The 22,222-nt window shown below is 47.0% G+C and overlaps 1 protein-coding gene across 2 annotated transcripts in view; it reads right to left on the reverse strand.

Annotated features, from left to right (window-relative positions):
- HERC4 (HECT and RLD domain containing E3 ubiquitin protein ligase 4) overlaps window positions 1–22,222 on the reverse strand; it is a 123,606-nt gene that overhangs the window by 82,492 nt on the left and 18,892 nt on the right. Inside the window, exons 1-3 of one of the 2 annotated variants that reach the window (XM_068257374.1) lie at window positions 12,394–12,477; window positions 11,970–12,274; window positions 7,257–7,416 (exon numbers count right to left, since the gene is read on the reverse strand). In XM_068257374.1, coding sequence (XP_068113475.1) covers window positions 7,257–7,416; window positions 11,970–12,274; window positions 12,394–12,404 — 476 coding nt within the window. In that variant the 5' untranslated portion in view covers window positions 12,405–12,477. Of the gene's footprint in view, window positions 1–7,256; window positions 7,417–11,969; window positions 12,275–12,393; window positions 12,478–22,222 lie in introns of those variants that run through there. The other variant, XM_068257375.1, reaches the window with a different exon arrangement.

Raw genomic sequence — 22,222 nt, forward strand, 5'->3', positions numbered from 1 at the left:
CTTAATTTCCGCCTTCGTTCTCCCCTCAGGCATGCCAGTTGGTTGAGACTGATGGATGCCTGAGTTCCGGATAACAAGGGTTTTACTGTTTTTAATTTTGAAGGTTTGATACATTTTAAAGGACAACTGTAACTAGAGGGCTATGGAGGCTGCCATATTTATTTCCTTTTAAGCAATGCCAGTTGCCTGGCAGCTCTGCTGATCCTTTGCCTCTAATACTTTTAGCTTTTTGAACAAGCATGCAGCAGATCAGGTATTTCTGACATTATTGTCATCTGACAAGATTAGCTGCATGCTTGTTCCTAGTATTATTTAAACACTACTGCAGCCAAATAGATCAGCAGGGCTGCTGGACAAGTGGTATTGTTTGACAGGAAATAAATATGGCAGCCTCCATATTCTTCTCACTTCAGTTTAAAGGGAACCTGAGCTAAGAGGGATATGGAGGCTGCCATATTTAAACCATAGTCCTGCTCATCCTGTGCCTCCAATACTTTAACCCATAGACCCTGAACAAACAAGCAGGGCTGACTGGATTGATTGGATTGGATTGACTGATTCAGACAATACTGCAGCAAGAAGGATCAGCACGACTCCCAGGCAACTTGTATGTTTCTAAAAGGAAATGAATATGGTAGCCTCTATAACACTGTCACTTTCGAATACTGGCAATCCAGCGCAGAAGACTTCGGCGCAGCCGGCGCCACCACAGACCGTAATAGGAATTACGGCTATAGCGGCGCTCAGAGTAACTTCTGTGCCGTCAGAAGACGGAGCTGTAGTTACTTATAAAACTCTATAATTCAGCCCCCAGCAATAACTGGAAGACAAATTATTTCATTCCCCACTATCCATGGCGGCCTGGAGGGGGAATAGTATTTAACGTCACCAGGAACTTGTGCAGCAGCAGGATCACCCATACCGGCTGTATCCTGCTCCCAAGTCTCCCGGCGGCGAATTCTCTCGTACGCGACACTTTAGGCATCCTTTAAACCTAAAGGTCCGTACACACACCAGACTGGAGGCAACAACGGGTCCGTCGTCACCTCCCACTGGGTAGGCGTTCCAGCGACAGTCCGGCGTGTGTACAGTCTGTCTGCAGACTGATACGGCTGTTTCTGAGTGATCCGCCCGGCGTGTGTACGGACCTTTAGATACTTGATTAGGATTTTAACCACTTTACCCCCGCCCGTACGGATTTCTCCGTTCCTTTTTCCATCCTTTAACCCCCAGGGACGGAGAAATCCGTACTTTCCGCGCTCCCGCCGCTGCCCGCGCTCCCGCTCATAAACACGCCGCCCGCCGCTAGTAAACACGCCGCCGCCCGCTCGCCCGGAGATCAACGAACGGGAAAATCCATTCCCGTTCGTTGATCTAAGCCCCGCAATGATCCGCTGTCGCTCGGCTGAGCAGCGCGATCATTGTGAGCAATAACAAAGTCCCAGCCTCTTTCTACTTCCTGCAAGCGTCTGGAAGGACGCTTGGAGGTCGCATGAAACAAAGTTACTGTTGCCATCTTGTGGCCAAGTAGTAAAACTACACCCTAACCATTTTTTACACACAAATAAACTAGTTTTACACAAAAAAATAACTCCTTACCTCCCACACTCCCCAATTTTATTTTTTTTTTGTAATTAAAAAAAAAAAAAAAATGTACAATTTAAAAAAAATACATAAATAGTTACCTTAGGGACTGAACTTTTTAAATATTTATGTCGAGAGGGTACAACACTGTTACTTTATAAACTATGGGCTTGTAATTAGGGATGGACGCAAAACTGAAAAAAAATGCACCTTTATTTCCAATTAAAATATTGGCGGCAAACATTGTGATAGGGATATAATTTAAACAGTTTTATAACCGGGATAAATAGGCATATACATTTAATGGGTTTTAATTACAGTAGCATGCATTATTTAAAAACTATAAAGGCCGAAAACTGAAAAATAATTTTTTCCCACATTTTTTCCTATTTTCCCATTAAAACACATTTAGAATAAAATTATTCTTGGCATAATGTCCCACCTAAAGAAAGCCTAATTGGTGGCGAAAAAAACAAGATATAGTTCATTTCATTGCGATAAGTAATGATAAATTTATAGACTAATGAATGGAAGGAGCGCTGAAAGGTGAAAATTGCTCTGGTGGTCAGGGGGTAAAACCCCTCAGTTGGGAAGTGGTTAAAAGGGTAAACAGTTGTTTGACAATACCCATGTGTACCAATGGGATTAACTCAACACTTCACCAGGAGGGACCCGGCATGACTCCAATAAAACATCCACTTTAATCAGAACATTTTTAAAATGTACATCACAGTGGATGCATGAATACAAAGCTGTGAATATGGCTATGGTAGTTTCTGGTCCCCACTATTGACTAACCTATGGTTAGCAGACACTGCTTAGCGCTATTTCCCTGCAACGGGGCTTGATTCAAAGCTTTTTCACCTGTTTTCACCTTATCTAAATTACTTTTTTAAGCTCCCAAAGAGAAAAAATATAATATAATTAAGGTAAGATAAGTAATAGTGGAAATAAGTTAATCAGGAACAACTTACTGTGAGTGATTGTTTTGCTTGTAAATGTGCTGAAAGGTTATTTTTATCAATTGGGTGATAAATAAGTCATTTATGAGAAGTTTTGTGAATAGAGCCCAATACTGCCGCAAATACTGCAGGCTTGTCTCATTTAAACATTACCTGGTCCTTCCAGTTGAAGTAAAATTGATAGTTTTATGACAAAATAGCTGCCTGTAAGCCATTTGCCACACTCCCTTTGTTCTATACATTTACTCAGGGCTGTGGCGTCGGTCCAAAAATCCACCGACTCCGACTCCTCAGTTTACGATTCCACCGACTCCGACTCCTCTAATTTGCATATTACAATTTTGTTGATTAACAGTATGTAACGTGAAATTCATCTCTTAACTGCCAACGCTTAGGAATTTTACAAGACAACTGAAGTGAGAAGGATATGTAGACTACTATATTTATTCCCTTTAGACTAAAACTAGTCCTTGGTAAGAGTACTTGTAAAAGGTACAAACCGGAACAAAGAACATCTATCAGGCCCTAGGCAATGTAAGTGTGGGTACATGTAAGAATGATGTGCAGGTACTCTGCAGGGGAATGAGGAGATTGTAAACAGACAACACCTCTGTGTTCAATGTGCACAGCATTCTCAGTGGATTCCCTGCAGCTCTGTGGGGAGTGCATATGTAGAGTATGGTACTACTGTGTAACAAAGTAAACCTGAGACAGATGAAATTAAAGTTTTATACATACCTGGGGCTTCCTCCAGCCGTCTTCAGGATAATCAGTCCCTCGTTGTCCTCCTCCACCACCTGGATCTTCTGCTATGAGTCCAGGTACTTGAGCCAGTCGGACGTAGTGCGCATGCACACACTCCGCCGCCAGGAGCATACTACACCTGAGCAGCACTATTGCGCAGGTGCAGAATGTTCCTGGCTGTGGGAGCGGAATGCGGCCGGACAGCGCTGACTGGCTGAATTACCAGGACTCATAGCAGAAGATCCGGGTGGTGGAGGACAGCGAGGGACTGATTAGCCTGAAGGGGGCTGGAGGAAGCCCCAGGTATGTATAAAACTTTACTTTTCATCCGTCTCAGTTACCCTTTAATTTGTAGTCACCAAACCAAATTTTAACAACATATCAAATTATTTGATTTCATCAGCAAAGGGAGTGCAGAATTATTTCCATCTCGTTGACCATCTCTATTAGTGACACAGCTACACATCAGGCTTTATTCTTACAGCATAGATGTTATTTAGTATATATATATGAGATTCCTGTGTACACATCATATATACAGTCACAATCAGATATGTATATCTGACCTTAAAAATACGGGGACTGCTTTATTGAAGCAGCACAAGTAACTAATTTTGATTGGTTTATTTCAATAGCTGTGCTTAGTTCACATATTTTGTGAACTAAGCACAGCTATTACTGTATATATACATTATTTTGAATGACTATTATCTGAGAAATAGAACATTTTATCATATTTTCTATTTTAATTACAGTTACAAATTCATTAGGAGTCGGAGCATTTTTTCCCGACTCCGACTCCAGGCACCCAAAATTGCCCGACTCCACAGCCCTGCATTTACTCTTATAAGACTAGTTCTCTTCTTTCACATGGTTTCTGTGTTTGGAATGTGCTACTAGGAATGTTTTCTGCTGTCTTCTAGATAAGAGATGGCACCTTGTGAATCTCACCAGACCTCATCTACTTAAAGTGAATGTTTACCACTTAAAAAATAAAAAAGTCAGATACTCACCTAAGGAGAGGGAAGGCTCGGTCCTAATGAGCCTTCCCTCTCCTCTCCCGGTGCCCGGTCCCGCGCAGGATCCCCCGTAGCAGTATTCAACCAGTTCGGTCAAATACTGCCACTTCCGCACGCGAAGGGAGCTTTCGGAAGCCTTCGGGAGCACTCGGGCTCCCAAAGACGGGCCGCTCCACACTACACATGCGCGAGCGCCCTCTATGACGCAATCGCGCTTGCGTAGTATGGAGCGGCCCGTCTTCGGAAGCCAGAGTGCTCCCGAAGACCTCCGAAGTCCCTGCGGCGGCAGACGCGAACGGGGGAGCCAGCACAGCACCGAGGGCACCGGGAGAGGAGAGGGAAGGCTCATTAGGACCGAGCCTTCCCTCTCCTTAGATGAGTATCTGACTTTTTTATTTTTTAAGCGGTACCCATTGGCTTTAAGTATTTATATGTATTCATACATTTTTGCAGTATTGTGTGTTCCAATAGTTAGCTGAGATATTTTGTAAGGAGCCAATCTGGGTCAGGGTAGGAGGAATAATTGAAATATGTAATTTGGAGTTAATAACTTCTGTTCCAAGGCTTCCTTGGCAGACATATTGTATTGTCTCCTGTGCAGTAAATAAACCTATACTATACTTTCAAGAGACTAATTGGTGGTATTTCACAACACAGTGACCAAACGCTGTATGGGGCCCAGAACGACTGTCTCTCCACTATAATTTATGTGTTTTGGATTCTTAACACCCTCTAGTGGCCAGAGGATACATTTTGTGTGTCCCTTTATATATGTCTGTCAAGATCCTCATTTATCTGTATTATGTTATAGGTCAGTGATGGCTAACCTTGGCACTCCTGCTGTGACAAAACTACAAATCCCATCATGCCTCTGCCTCCTCGAGTTATGCTTAGAGCTGTCAGAGTATTGCAATGCCTCATGGGACTTGTAGTTCCACCACAGCTGGAGTGCCAAGGTTATCCATCACTGTTATAGGTTATATCTAAAACAATATAAGGTAGTTTAAACTGGATTTTTTTTGTTCTGGAAGACGATCACTCCATTGTTTCCTCTGTTAAAAGAACACAATACATACAAGTCTGTAGGCGGCAAGGAACACTCACAGCAAGCTAGAAAAAGCGTCCCTCCCTCCTCCTGGTAGCAGATGCCAGAATGCAGTAAATGCCTGTGCTGTTAAAATAGCCTCAGACGATGGGATTCCACAGCCAGTTTAAGCACAGACACTGCAGCAGTACAGAGAACACTTCCAGGGAGTTTGCTGGGCCTGTTTCATCACTCAAATACCGATCTCTGAACTTCCCATTTAGATTACAAACCTAAATGGATAGAATCCTAATAGCTTCATTCAGATGCCACATCTGCCTGTCATTCTGTTAACAGCAAGAGACTATAATAATCCTTAAAATCTGCTACTTACCATTTAAAGAGGGAAGCCTCAGGATCCTAGTGATGCTTCCCTCAGTTGTAGGAAGCCCCCCGTTGCTGACCGCAGCCCCCCCTCCACATCGGAGCCGCACAGCTCCTCTTCCTGGTTTGTGTACACGCAATGGCCGCGCACGCCCACGCATGCTCCGTGCTACTGCGCATGCGGGTTCAGCCAGCCATTGCGCGCACTTGAACCAGGAAGAGGAGCTGGGCGGCCCCGATGTGATTAGTGACAGTGCATTGTTGCTAATCTTCTGGGACACCGCCCTCAGCAACGGTGACCAAGGAATAGCGAGGGAAGCCTCAATACGATCCTATTGAGGCTTCCCTCTCTAAAAGGTAAGTATCTGATTCTGCACCCGAGTAATCCAAACATTTGTAAAGCGCTTTTCTCCTGTTGGACTCAAAAGCGCTCAAGAGCTGCAGCCACTGAGACACACTCAAGGGACCACCCTGCAGTGTTAGGAAGTCTTGTCCAAGGACTTCTTACTGAATGGGTACTGATCCTAGCCAGTATTCAAACCCTGGTCTCCCATGCCAAAGCCCTTAAAGTGTACCAGAGCTGAACAACATAAAAAGCTTTATACAAATGGGGCTTCCTCCAGCCCCATCCATTCGGATCGCACCCACGTCGCCGTCCTCCGCTGTCTGCAGCTTCAGGAACCGGGTCCCATCACTTCTGTCAGTCGGAGCCATTTTTTGCTGGAGAAGTGCACCCTCTACATATCTCTCTAGCGGCTGCTGGAAAGATACGCAAACGGCGCACTTCTCTTACGTCAGACTGGCACCGAAATGACGGAAGTGCCACGACTTGGTTCCCGAAGCTGCGGACAGCGGAAGACGGCGGCGTGGGTGCGATCCGAGCGGATGGGGCTGGAGGAAGCCCCAGGCATGTATAAAAATGTTTATGTTGTTCAGCTCTGGGTCCCTTTAACCAGTACACTATCTAGACACTAATTACCTGTATGAACATAGGTTTGACACTAGCAGGTTTACTTATAAAGTAGCAGAAATGTGCAAAGTCCAGCTAAGCTGCCCTTTTCCTTCTGGCTCTTGACCATTCCGCAAAAAAGGACAAAGTTCCGCACAAAATCCTAAGTTCAATCGAGTCCCAACTTTATTAATACAGGTAAAAGCCATACAGTCAAGGAGCTGACTGTATCCTTGACTGTATGGCTTTTACCTGTATTAATAAAGTTGGGACTCGACTGAACTTAGGATTTTGTGCGGAACTTTGTCCTTTTTTGCTGCATATATGGGTCGCTTAGTTCCAGCCCTATCCTGGTGTCCGAGGTGTAGCGGAATTCACCTATTTGCTCTTGACCATTCTATAATGCCTGGTACACACCATACAATTTCCAATCAGATTGACAGTCGAAAGGAAATAAATATGGCAGCCTTCATGTCCCTCTCACTTCAGGTGTACACTAAATCTTCAGCATTCCATTCCATTGCAGGATGGACATAGGCCCATAAATCATGTAGAATTTATACTCAAAGTCAAAAATATTCAAGCATTACCTTGGTATTCTGACATATTCCTCTATTACAGGAAGGCCTATCTGTCCATTTCTAGCTAGACCCCAAGAGAACACTTGACTCTTGTCATTGAGAGCAAGTGTGTGCGCTTCTCCACAAGCGACTGCAACTATATTCTGAGCATCCAGGGCTCCAACTTGCTCTGCAAAAAAGCAAAAATAGAGTAATTATCCAGTTGAAGATTACAGATTATGTGACAGTGCTGGATGATGTACTGTAGCTTGATTAAATTACTAGGGTTTAAAAGCGGAAGGTCTTTTTCATGAGCTTTTAGACCCTAAAATTCAGGGTAAAAAAAAAAAAAATCAATAAAAAAAAAAAAAAAAAATCAGGGACATCTGCAGCAGCCCTGCACATTACTCGATTCCCCACACTGCATGTATCCCTCCTGTGGTGTGGTGCTCCAGTCACTATGAAGAGATCGCTGTCTGTAGTCAGCAGTGGCTGGATGGTGTAATGGTTAAGGGCTCTGCCTCTGACACAGGAGACCTGGGTTCGAATCTCGGCTCTGCCTGTTCAGTAAGCCAGCACCTATTCAGCAGGAGACCTTAGGCAAGTCTCCCTAACACTGCTACTGCCTATAGAGCGCGCCCTAGTGGCTGCAGCTCTGGCGCTTTGAGTCCACCAGGAGAAAAGCGCAATATAAATGTTATTTGTCTTGTCTTTGTCTAGTCATGTGACAAAAGGTGATCTCCCCAGAAGGATGGAGAGCCTCCGAGGACTGGAAGAAGATGGGCAACGAGGATCCAGATCCTGGGGGAGAGGGGTTATAAATGCTGCTCTGGTGCGCTGTCTGCACATACCTCCCGGTGGCTACCATGAGCCAGGCTCGGGCTTACCGCTCCTAGCATCTGTTTTTTCACTCCAAGCCTGGCTCAGGATTACTGCCAAGGAGGTTAACCAGTTAAGGAGGAAACTAATTAACCATTTACAAACACAGAGAGAGCAAGTGAAGGGTTTACTTGTATCACCCACTCTGGGATAGGATTAAAATACACAGAACAAAGCGGTACTCCAGTTCTTCCAAGCCAGAAACTAGCATGTTTTAGAACAGTGTTGGGCAAACTGCAGCCCACATGCACTGTAAATCAGGACTGCAGAAAGGCTTATGGATTCCTCTGCTGCCCCCCCCCCCCCCCCTCCCCCATGCAAAGTACTGAGCAGGCGATAAGAGTGGGTTAAAGCTTACCTGATCGTTGATTCCAGTATTGCGTCTCCATGGCGACAGTGCGTCCCGTGATATGCCGTCGGGACGTGCCAGTGCGTGTCATGTGACGCCCTGTTACCATGGAGACGTGACGCTGGAACCAGCAATCTGGTGACTTTTAACCCACTCCAGGCCTGTGTTAGAAGGTGCTCAGAAGAGGAAGATTAGTTTACAGCATCTGAGACGACAATATCGGATACTACATAAAGCAAATATTGAGACAATGCACTGCAAAAGCAGCTGCAGCTTTTTTGTTATGAACCTAGCAATGAGAAATAAGCTACTATCATGGTATACCCTGTTATCGGAATTTTACCATTTGTACACACATTAGATTTAAAGGAGTCATCAGGGGAAATATGCTAAAATAAGTGGTACTTACCAGGGGCTTCCTCCAGCTCCAAGCTCCCAGGACGTCCCTCGCCGCAGCTCTGCCCACAGCCGTCCGTCCCGGTCCTCGGCGATGACGTCAGAGCGACCTCCAGGTCGCTCTGTACTGCGCCTGCGCGATCGGCTCTGTCAATCACCGCCACGTGGGCCGGAGCAGACTGGAGGTCGCTCTGACGTCATCGACGGGGACCGGGACAGACCTGCGGCGAACGGCTGTGGGCAGAGCTGCGGCGAGGGACGTCCTGGGAGCTTGGAGCTGGAGGAAGCCCCCGGTAAGTACTAATTTTAGCATATTTCCCCTGATGACTCCTTTAAAGAAAACCTGTAACGAAAAAAACCTCCCCTGGGGGGTACTCACCTTGGGTGGGGGAAGCCTCCAGATCCTATTGAGGCTTCCCCCGTCCTCCCCGGTCCCACGGCGGCGGCGATAAAGCTCCCCGAACAGCGGGGATGTAGCGCAGCACAGGCCCAATATCGGCTCTCCACCTCGGAGATAGTCGGAAATAGCCAATCGCTATCGGGCTGCTCTACTGCGCAGGCGCAAGTCTCCTGCGCAGTAGAGCGGACCCGACAGAGCTATTTCCACCTATCTCTGTGCGGAGAGACGCAACAGCGCCCCCGCTGGAGCCAGGAAAGGTAAATAAATCACTGCTTATCAGCTCTTGTAGAGGGAGGATTCTGGGGCACGTCGGGGGAGCCAATGCTGGACTGCCTGCAGCTACAGGGGTGGGGGAAGCCTCATTGGGACCCTGAGGCGTCCCCCTCCCTAGGTGAGTACACCCCAGGTGAACTGTTTTTTGTTACAGGTTCTCTTTAAAGTGTACCAGAGCCCTCACAATAGAAAGAATCTATACTTACCCGGGGCCTTCTACCGCCCCCGTAGGCATGTGCGAGTCCTCCGCTGTCATCCGGCGGTCTGCTGTTCAGCCGCGATCAGCCCCGGTAACAGGCTCATTTGTGTCAGTCTTGGGCTTCTGTGCATGAGCAGGATCTCTGCACATTCACAGAACACCACGACTGACACGACTGAGCCTGTTACAGGAGCTGATCGCGACAAAAGGTAGACCGCGGGAGGACAGCGAGGGACTCACACATGTTTATGGGGAGGGAGGGAGCCCCGGGTAAGTATAGATTCTATTGCGAGGGCTTTGGTTTCCTTTAAAGAGAACTTGAACTGAAAATAAAAAGTCAAAATAACCATACACAGGTCATACTTACCTTCTGTGTAGTCTACTTCTCAATCTCTCCTCTCCTGCGTCCTATTTGTCCACTGTGATCGCTGTAATTCTCCGTCCTCCATTTTAAAAATGGCCATTACCCCATAACAGCTTCCTGGTCAGCACACAGTTAAACTGTAATATCACCCACTTGAGCCATAGGAACACATGGACATTACCTTACACATTCAGTGTTAACTGACAGCTGCTGATAAATAACTGACAGCAACTGGTATATTTCAGTTCTGACAAAATATTGTCAGAACTGGAAGGGATCACTGTAAGAAGAAAATGGTGAGCTTCTGAGAGGAACTGATGGTGAGGTAAGTATGTAATATTCATTTGCAGGTATGTCATGTGTTTATTTTAAATTTTCCTCGCTTCAGGTTCCCTGTATTTCACTTAAAGAGGAACTCCAGTGAAAATAATGTAAAAAAAAGTGCTTCATTTTTTACCATAATTATGTATAAATGATTTAGTCAGTGTTTGCTCATTGTAAAATCTTTCCTCTCCCTAATTTAAATTCTGACATTTATTACATGGTGACATTGTTACTGTGGGCAGGTTATGTAGCTGCTGCTAGCTGTTTTGGCTGTTGGAGACAGCTGTAAACCGCTATTTCCTGTCTGTGAACATTGTTACATTGTGGCAGTTTGCCCAGAGTACCGCGGTACTCAGAGCTTCTTGTGGGAAGTTTCAGCACAAAATCAGTCATACAGCGCCCCCTGATGGTCTGTTTGTGAAAAGCATTATATTTTTCATGTAAAAGGGGGTATCAGCTACTGATTGGGATAAAGTTCAATTCTAGGTTGGAGTTTCTCTTTGAGGAGGAACTTTAGCGAAAAGGGGACAAAATAAATCAGTACATGGAGTGAGAAGTTAAAAATTGAAGAGCGATCAAGAAATGATTGATAATCGCCATGTTCATTCACGTTGTTTGATCCACAATCAGTCTGCACGTCATCATCTTTACTACTGGTAGACATGAAAAAAAAACAGACAGTACAAACTGTCATTATTTACAACCCCACCCCCAACAGTGCGATATAGTAAAGGTTTCTTTTTATAGATATACATATGCACAGAGGGATACACTGGTTGCTTGGCAGTTGGAAACAGACATTATTTCCCACAATGCAACAAGGCTCACAGACAGCAAACTGTCAGGGCCAAGGTCATGGCATCACACTGTGGGAGGGGTTTCACCTCAATAAGAGCCATACAGACCCCCCAATGATCAATTCAACAAAAGGAATAGATTTCTCATGGGACAGGGGGTATCAGCTACTGATTGGGACGAAGTTCAAACCTGGGTTACAGTTCCTCTTTAACAGTAAAGAAAACAAAGAGGAACTGTAACGACAAAACGTCCCCTGGGGGGTACTCACCTCGGGTGGGGGAAGCCTCCGGATCCTAATGAGGCTTCCCACGCCGTCCTCCATCCATCAGGGGTCTCGCTGCAGCCCTCCGTGCAGCGGTGACGTCAATATTTACCTTCCCGGCTCCTGCGCAGGCGCTCTGACGGCTGTCGGCGCCGAAGTAGGCGGAAATACCCGATCGCCGTCGGGTCTGCTCTACTACGCAGGCGCAAGTTTCCGGCGCCTGCGCAGTAGAGCGGACCCGACGGAGATCGGGTATTTCCGTCTATTTCCGTGCCGACAGCAGCCACAGCGCCCCCGCTGGAGCCAGCAAAGGTAAATATTGAATCTACAGTCAGGCCTGTCGCCGGCTGTTCAGAGGGCTGCAGCGAGACCCCCGAGGGACGCAGGACGGCGTGGGAAGCCTCATTAGGATCCGGAGGCTTCCCCCACCCGAGGTGAGTACCCCCCAGGGGAGGTTTTTGATGTTACAGAGTCTCTTTAAAGGAAGAAAAAAAGTTACCTGGCTTTTTTCTGCCCTTGTCATGTCCTAACTGTCCCATATCATTGCACCCGCATGTATACACTGTCCCATCGTCCAACACAAAAACGGTGTGATGGCTCCCACATCCGACGTCGCGCACATTCTTATTCTGGAAGAAGTCACATCTTCGGGGCTCTAGGACGATTTCTTCATCGATTCCCCCCAGCCCTAGCTGTCCGAAGGAAGCATTTCCCCAACACAACATGACTAATGGGATCCGGATATCACTGATATTCCAGGATTGCGGATGGCTGAGGCCCCTTCTGGAGTCCTGGACTGAAGAGCTGCAAGGCAAAGAAAAAAACAATGATTGATGAAAAGTAAATAAACAGGATTCTGATGAGAGCTCTCAGTAGCCCTATGAGGTAAGTTACAGACAACCCTCCTGCCGCAACCTACTAACATGATCGGCATTTTCCTTTAAGTCCAAAAGGATGTTTAGAATAAGAAAGAGGACTTCTGCAGAGAATCTGTTGTGGTCTTTTCTGGCCCCCTCAGGAAAAGACACCAGCTCAGTCCACATGTTGAGTCACATTAGGATGACAGCTGTGTACCAAACGGTCCAATAAAGGATCATATTAAAGTAAACAATGCTGTTTAAGTGATGGCGCTGACTCAATACCTCACCCATGTAGTTTGGAAGCATGAGTCAGAGCATTCATATTCATTCGGTGCGTCTGACATCCATAACACATAACAGATCCATTTAATAAGCTTGCAAATATGAATGCATCTGTGTAAAACCATGTAAGGTTCTGTGAAAGAGAACCTGTTGTAAATTAGCATTTAAAGCGGATCTGAGATGAAAAACTAACTATAACAAGTAACTTGTGTATATATCTTATCTAAAGTTTAGATAGTTTAAACAGCAAATATAGCTGCAAACAGCTTTAATAGAAAATTATTATTTCTTCCTGTGATACAATGACAGCAGCCATGTTGTTTGTAAACATTACACAGAGGCAGGCTTATCTGTATCTTGATCACTAAGCCTGTGAAAAAAAACTAATCCCCCCTCCTCCCTCCTCCCCTCTGCCTCTGAAATCAATGGCTAGTAACACATCCTCCTCCTCCTGCCCAGACTGAGCTCCCATGAGCCCTTGCTACTGCCAAGGCTCTCTGAAAACCCGTGGGCGTGGTTTATTTAGTTTATAGGGAATTAGAGTATTAAAACAAAAACGCACAAGTATTTGGCTTGATGAATGCCCTATAAACAATAGGAAAGGAACACAATTATGCAATTTGTAAAAGTTCACCTCGGATCCACTTTAAAGGAAACACAAAATGAAAATAAACTGAAGAGAAAGAATTGTATCCATTCCCCTTCCCTTAAAAAGTACCATATTAGATATCCCACATTTTTATATTTAAATCTACTTTTTACTGCTTTGTTATCTCTGCTCAATGACGCATTCATGTATGCCAGAGCTAAAATCTATGAACTATTGACCCATTTATCTCTTTCCTGCTCTCAGTAGCCATTTTATGCTAGGAAAATGTTTTATGATTGTAATTCCTTATCAGTGAGGGTTAGGCTATAGTCCGACCCAGTACCTCACCCTGGACAGAAATTTACATTCCTGTTTCCTAAAGGGGAACTTCAGCCTAAACAAGCAAACATACTGTCATCAAGTTACATTAGTTATGTTAAATAGAATAGATAGGTAATATAATCTCTTACCCACCCTGTTTTAAAAGAACAGGCAAATGTTTGTGATTCATGGGGACTGCCATCTTTGTCATGGGGGCAGCCATCTTTTTGGTTGGAAGGAGGTGACAAGGAGCAGGAGACACAGTTCCAACTGTCATGTGTCCTGATTACCCCTCCCAGCTGCATGCCCTATGCTTCAAATGTCAAATTCAAAATGAAAAAAAAAAAAAAAAAATTGCACCAAAACAGCAGAACGAGAACAACAAAATCAGAAATCCCATCATGCTTTGCACAGCATCAGGGGAAAAAAGCCCGGGCTGTTTTCTTCTGTGCAGCTAAAAATGAGGCTTGTATAAGAGAAACAAAGTTCTGATGCTGTGAAACTGTTAAAGAAACAGAAAGCCTTTTCAGTGCTGCTGAGTCGATTTTTAGTCCGTAGGTTCACTTTAACTCTTTCAGGCCGAGAAAGAAAAAAAAAGAAACACAACATGCTGGTTGTAGTTATTTGTGTGCATGACACTGTATATACACGTCTATCTCATCATGTCACATGTTGCCTCTAGTATGCTTTAAAGCACACCTAAACTCGGAGGGATATGGAGGAAGAGCTATTTTTTCCCCTTTTAAACAATACAGATTGCCTGACTATCCGGCTGATCCTCTGCCTCTTATCTTAAAGGTGTACGCAGAGATCAGAATTTTGACAGCGAAAGCAAATCTCACGGGTCATCAGCTTGATGTCTGTACATGCATCTTCTGTGCCATAGTTACAGATGACAAGCAACTGGCTGAGCTGCATATTTTCAGTAACATTCTTTGTCCTGGGTCACGGTCTGCCAATATCTTCAGGGCCCTTTCACACCGGAACGGTGCAGTATTTTTACTGCACCCCAATGTCAGGCAATGATGGTCTATGGAGACTTTCATACTGCCACAGTACGGCGCAATGGAGGTGATATTTTTACTGCATCCCCGATGCTCGGACAAAACTATGTTAATGCGTGTACTTGCGTCGCTCTAAGTCGGGCCAGAACGCGTGTTAGTCTATGGCGACCTGGGGCTCTTTTTAAACCGTCCATGTCACGTATGTGCGAAAGTGTATTTTAACAATATGGTTCCATGCACTTCTGCATACCCCACTTCTGCATACCCAAAGCAGGAAGTGATGGCAAGCACGTGTCACTTCCTGTGTGGCCGGTGGCCAAACAGGGAACACCGCTTACAAAGGCCTGTTTCTGGCGGTGCAGTGGGCGCGACGCACCGCATCACTGCCACCAGTTTACAGTGTGAAACCGGCCTCAGTAGCAATTGGAATAAGACAGATAGTATTTGGATAAAAAAATAAAAAAATAAAAAAAATAGTAGCTATTTTTTTGTTTGTAATAATGATCCTCTGTATGCAATATCTTTTAAACCATTTATCTGACATTCTGAATTTCCTGATCTGCAGGCATCAATCACTTCCTGCAGCCTTTACATTTTTGTCATGACTGTTTTACTTTAAAACTATGGAACAAGCTATCACCTAGCAACAGGGCTCAATAGCCTGACACACGGTGAAATGACAACACAAGACAGCCAGACCGGGAAGAGAGAGAAAGATGTGGATGTTCCCCACCAGGCAGTGTAAACATAGTTGTTTAATAACGCTTTATTATCATTCATGTCCCACTGAGTGCTTCTCATACCATCCACAGATAGCTTTCCCCATGCTAGCAAATGATCACAAGGAAAAATGCTGTTTATTATTCTATACATGATCAGATCCATGCTGGATTATAGAAACACACATACTAGTTTTGTATAGTATACACAGAGGTTTGGGCATCTGAGTTGCAAATGCTCTCTGTGACCACATGGGTGAGATTTTGTATTCAGGGCCGATGCAAGCAATGTGGGTGGAGTAGTAGAAGAAGCACTGGGCACTCAAGCTGAATGCTTATGCATTTATTCCAACAGGTACATAAACAGACAATAAGGCATCAATGGGTAGTGACAAAAGGCTGTTTCACAGGCTATCACCAGCTTCCTCAGAGACCAGGCCATGTGGGTGGCCCTAGGACAAAAGTAGCTTGGGGAACCCCCAACCCCCCACTTCTAAGCAAGCACAGTCAGCCCTCGGGGGCCACCTGCTCCACTGGACTTGCCAGGTGGTCTCCTGCTGACTGCTCCCGCGGCCCCGCATGTTTGTAGCTGAGCCGCCTTGTAACTCACCTGTCCTGGCGGCTGCTCCTGTCCAATCCCCATCTACAGCCATGCTGCCTGTGTTGTCTGTATAGAACATGCAGTGGGTGAAGAAGACACAGGCAACGTGGCTAAAGATGGAGATTGGAATTGTACAGCGGCCAGGACAGGTGAATTGTTACAAGGCAGCTCAGGCTCAGCTACAAACATGTAGGGCAGGGAGCCTCGGGAACAGTCAGCGGGAGACCTTGTGGGGGGTTCAACGGTGCTTGGGGCCCATGTGGTGGTAGAGACCCTGGGGCAATTGCCCCCTTTGCCTCAATGGAAGCGCTGGCCCTGTTTGTACTTCAAGGTTCTACTGATAGCTTCTATACAGCATAGGATAGCTAACTTGTTTAGTGAGCTTCACTCAAAGCATTAATTCTCCCACAGTCAGTTATATGGGTTACACTGTTGGCCATATTCAGGGCTGTGGAGTCAGTACATAAATCATCCAACCAGGGCTGTGGAGTCGGTACAAAAATCTTCCAACCAACTCCGACTCCTCAGTTTATGAAACCACCGACTCCGACTCTAACTCCGACTCCGGGTATCCAAAATGGCTCAGACTCCGACTCCTTAGTCTAATACTTACCAGGGCTGTGGATTTTGTACAAAATCATTCGACTCCGATTCGAACTCCGGGTGCCGAAAATTGCTCAACTCCGACTCCACAGCCCTGCATCCAACTCCGATGCCTTATGAAACCATTGACTCCAGGTACCCAAAATTGCTCCAACTCCTCAACTCCACAGCCCTGGCCACAATATAGATTTGTAACAGCTACCCCTCATTGAAATAAACTAGAACACTTACACCAGAATCTTTTTATGTAAAAATGTATTCCTGTAGTTGCATACATAGAATATAAAAAAATAAAACAGAACATTAAAATACAATTAGAAAATTATTGGTTGTGAAAATTACATTAGCAAAAAATATAGATCGTATTTTTCGGACCATAAGACACACCTAGGTTTAGAGGACAAAAGCCAGAGCAACAAAAAAAATACTAAACCTTCTGTGTCCATGGTGCAGGGGAGTCTTGTGGAGCATCTCCCTCTATATAAGCTATACTGCCCAACTAAACTAACTGCTTCTGCCCCACTAGCTACAGTACACTAACTACCAGCCATGCTCATTGAGACCATTCCATTGGGCCACCTTGGCTGTGCAATATTTGAAGATGGTCCCCTAAAATGACACTGTCCTCCCAAGAGGAAATGGGGCTAAACGTGCTAGCCAATCAGGTCATTTCAGCATGCAGATTGCAACTTGTACAGACTTGCATTGCATAAAACACTGTGCAGTGCTTATTAAAACATGTACATGTCAATCAGGTGTATAAACTAGTACTTTAAAATACTTCAGGATCAAAGATTAAGCATCACATATTTTTTTTAAAATGCTGCAGGGTGATTTAACCACTCTTCACAGAGCCTCCAGCCTGCAGTCCGGTTTTCAGCAACCCACGCAGACTGACAATACTTGCAGCTGAAACTTCCACCAGGCTGCAGCATCCCAGGACTTGGTTCCGATGTTGTGGAAATCAGAGCGCTGCAGCCCCCCCTCTTGCTATAGCAAATGTGCTGCACCCGGAGGCCTAGGACAGGGCTTTTCAACCCTGTCCTCAAGTACCACCAACAGTACATGTTTTGTGGAACAGCAGCAGATAATCAGCTCTGCTGAGACACTAATTACCTCACCTGTAAATGTTTGTGGTTTTCTGCAAAACATGCACTGTTGGTGGTACTTGAGGACAGGGTTGAAAAGCCCTGGCCTAGGAGACGGCCCAAAGCATCAGAGGAGAGAACTAAGAGAGGAGACATCCACCACGCTGCAGCCTCCCGGCCACAGCTTCACTGTCACACCGCTGCACCCCGACTCTCGCTGTACCACGTGTGCCACACACAGCTCCGAAATCCTCCACCACGTTGCAGCATTCCAGGACCCGGCTTCACCTTGCCTCTCGCTGTACCACGTGTGCCACACACAGCTCCGGAATCCTCCACCATGTTGCAGCATCCCAGGACCCAGCTTCACCTTGCCTCTCGCTGTACCACGTGTGCCACACACAGCTCCGGAATCCTCCACCAGCCTGCAGCCTCCCGGGACCCGGCTTCACCTTGCCTCTCGCTGTACCACGTGTGCCACACACAGCTCCGGAATCCTCCACCAGGCTGCAGCCTCCCGGGACCCGGCTTCACCTTGCCTCTCGCTGTACCACGTGTGCCACACACAGCTCCGGAATCCTCCACCAGGCTGCAGCCTCCCGGGACCCGGCTTCACCTTGCCTCTCGCTGTACCACGTGTGCCACACACAGCTCCGGAATCCTCCACCAGGCTGCAGCCTCCCGGGACCCGGCTTCACCTTGCCTCTCGCTGTACCACGTGTGCCACACACAGCTCCGAAATCCTCCACCACGTTGCTTCACCTTGCCTCTCGCTGTACCACGTGTGCCACACACAGCTCCGGAATCCTCCACCAGGCTGCAGCCTCCCGGGACCCGGCTTCACCTCGCCTCTCGCTGTACCACGTGTGCCACACACAGCTCCAGAATCCTCCACCACGTTGCAGCATCCCAGGACCCAGCTTCACCTTGCCTCTCGCTGTACCACGTGTGCCACACACAGCTCCGGAATCCTCCACCAGGCTGCAGCCTCCCGGGACCCGGCTTCACCTTGCCTCTCGCTGTACCACGTGTGCCACACACAGCTCTGGAATCCTCCACCAGCCTGCAGCATCCCAGGACCCGGCTTTACCTTGCCTCTCGCTGTACCACGTGTGCCACACACAGCTCCGGAATCCTCCACCAGGCTGCAGCATCCCAGGACCCGGCTTCACCTTGCCTCTCGCTGTACCACGTGCCACACACAGCTCCGGAATCCTCCACCAGGCTGCAGCATCCCAGGACCCGGCTTCACCTTGCCTCTCGCTGTACCACACACAGCTCCGGAATCCTCCACCAGGCTGCAGCCTCCCGGGACCCGGCTTCACCTCGCCTCTCGCTGTACCACGTGTGCCACACACAGCTCCGGAATCCTCCACTACGTTGCAGCATCCCGGGACCCGGCTTCACCTCGCCTCTCGCTGTACCACGTGCCACACACAGCTCCGGAATCCTCCACCAGGCTGCAGCATCCCAGGACCCGGCTTCACCTTGCCTCTCGCTGTTCCACGTGTGCCACACACAGCTCCGGAATCCTCCACCAGGCTGCAGCATCCCAGGACCCGGCTTCACCTTGCCTCTCGCTGTACCACGTGTGCCACACACAGCTCCGGAATCCTCCACCAGGCTGCAGCATCCCAGGACCCGGCTTCACCTTGCCTCTCCCTGTACCATGTGTGCCACACACAGCTCCGGAATCCTCCACCACGTTGCAGCATCCCGGGACCCGGCTTCACCTTGCCTCTCGCTGTACCACGTGTGCCACACACAGCTCCGGAATCCTCCACCAGGCTGCAGCATCCCAGGACCCGGCTTCACCTTGCCTCTCGCTGTACCACGTGTGCCACACACAGCTCCGGAATCCTCCACCAGGCTGCAGCATCCCAGGACCCGGCTTCACCTTGCCTCTCGCTGTACCACGTGTGCCACACACAGCTCCGGAATCCTCCACCAGGCTGCAGCATCCCAGGACCCGGCTTCACCTTGCCTCTCCCTGTACCATGTGTGCCACACACAGCTCCGGAATCCTCCACCACGTTGCAGCATCCCAGGACCCGGCTTCACCTTGCCTCTCGCTGTACCACGTGTGCCACACACAGCTCCGGAATCCTTCACCAGGCTGCAGCATCCCGGGACCTGGCTTCACCTCGCCTCTCGCTGTACCACATGTGCCACACACAGCTCCGGAATCCTCCACCATGCTGCAGCATCCCAGGACCCGGCTTCACCTCGCCTCTCGCTGTACCACGTGTGCCACACACAGCTCCGGAATCCTCCACCATGTTGCAGCATCCCAGGACCCGGCTTCACCTCGCCTCTCGCTGTACCACGTGTGCCACACACAGCTCCGGAAGCCTCGCAGAGTGGCTGGAGACAGAGGAGTAGAGGTAGGAGTGTGCGGCTAGATTAGATGAAGGGCTTCTGCTGTGCTCTGAGGTTTGCGAGGGGAACACATTTTTCAGACCATAAGACGACTCCCCCCCCCCCCTTTTAGTGGAAAAGGTGCTTCTTATGGTTGGAAAAATACAGTAAGTACATTACTAGCTCCTCTGATCCTTCCTCTCTTTTTGTCTCTCTCTCTCTCTCTCTAATTTCTTTTTCTGGATTAAGCAGAACCTCTGAATCCAATTTTCTGCGTTTACTATACAATGGACTTGTTCCGTCCTTAAAGTGAACCCAAGGTGAGAGGGATATGGAGGTTGCCATATTTATTTCCTTTTAAACATTACTAGTTGCCTGGCAGCCCTGCTGATCTATTTGGCTGAAGTAGTGTCTGAAGTACACCAGAAACAAGTATGCAGATAATCTTATCAGATCTGACAAAGTCAGAATCACCCGATCTGCTGCATGCTTGTTCAGGGGCTATGGGTACATATATTAGAGAGGCAGGGGATCAGCAGGACAGTCAGGCAACTGGTATTGCTTAAACGGAAATAAATATTGCAGCCTCCATCAGGGCTGTGGAGTCGGAGTTGGAGTCGAGGAGTCGTTGATTTCATAAACTGAGGAGTCAGAGTCGGGAGTCGGCTGATTTTTGTACAAAATCCACAGCCCGGTTAAGTACTAGACTAAGAGTCAGAGTCGAGGAATCGGAGCCATTTTGGGTACCCGGAGTTAGAGTCGTGGTTTCATAAACTGAGGAGTCGGAAGATTTTTGTACCGACTCCACAGCCCTGGCCTCCATATCCCTCTCAACTCCAGTTCACAATGTAAACATTTAGCCTTGCCCATCACCAGAATACTTTCAGTTTCTAGTAACAGCCACTTTCATTTTCACAGACTTTTGTCATAAATATGAGTCATACAGGAACTCAACTGATACAGCCATGATTCCAACACTGCCAGAGAAAAAGAGATTATTTTTTCACAGGCCCTTTTCACACTTAAATTGACCAATTAGACAGTATTTCAACAATGTTATTATGACATCTTGAAAAAAAGACAATCATAAAAAATAAAGAAGAATAATGCAGTATTACTGACACTACAATCGCTGTAGTTTTACAAAAGCCACAGTTATCATAGGCACAGGAAGTGTAGAAAGTGCCGGCTGCTTACCTGGTAGCAGTGTTCCGGCGAGTCCTCCAGGACGGCCCCTCCTGAGATTGTGTAAGTCCCCCCTCCCAAATCGGAAACACCTTAAGAGAATTAAAATAATTAATTGATGCAGTATAAATCCCACCTCCTCACAATCTCCCACAGTTTATGCAAAGAGAAGAATAACGAACCACACTCCCCTTATAAATAAAAGTTAAAAGTCAGGGTTGGGAACTAGGCGGCCGTCCTGGAGGACTCGCCGGAACACTGCTACCAGGTAAGCAGCCGGCACTTCCTCCCTTCGTCCTCCAGGACGGCCCCTCCTGAGATTTAGCGAGAAATTTACCCTAGGGTGGGATGACTGCTTGCAGAACTTTACGACCAAAAGATTGGTCTTGAATGGAGAGGAGTTTAACTCCGTAATGCTTAACGAATGTCGAATGCCTGGACCATGTCGCAGCCCGACAATCTGTTCCAAAGAGACTCCTGACCTTTCTGCCCATGACGTCGATAAAGATCTGGTCGAGTGTGCTGTAATATGAGCAGGTGCTATTACCTGAGCTTCTGAGTAAGCAAGAGTAACAACCTCCTTAATCCATCTAGACACCGTAGCTCTAGAAACCTGAACTCCTGTTCTAGAACCTCCGAAAGCTATCAGAAGGTTAGCTGAATTTCTCCAGTCCTTGGTTCTTCCCAATGGGACATGAAGTCTAAGATGCAATATAAGTACCACCTCATTCTACCTATCCTGAGTGCATTGAATATTACCTTGAATCAGTAGGAGATTTAGCAATGGATTTAGGTGGGTATATCCATTTGTTGTGGAGGCTACGTGGAAAACTAATTACCGGTAACCATACTTTTTGGCTTCTGCTTGCCTCCACCATAGGTGACCAATGAGAGTTAGAATAGAACCTCTTCTCAGGATAGGACCACTCCAAGGATTGATTTCTTGGTAGATCCAAAACGATAGAGCTTTATGAATGTGACATAAGAGGCCCATGCGGTAGCTTCACCCTCATATCCAGTGAGCTTAATTTACCTCTTTTTTAATTGAGAAATTAGCACATAAGGAAAAGAAAGATTCTCAGATCCTTGTGGAAATCAGACCTAAGTTTCGTAGAAATAAGAGCGGTAACCTGAAATCAATT

This window comes from Hyperolius riggenbachi, chromosome 10, assembly GCF_040937935.1.
Source record: "Hyperolius riggenbachi isolate aHypRig1 chromosome 10, aHypRig1.pri, whole genome shotgun sequence".
Lineage (NCBI taxonomy): Eukaryota > Metazoa > Chordata > Amphibia > Anura > Hyperoliidae > Hyperolius > Hyperolius riggenbachi.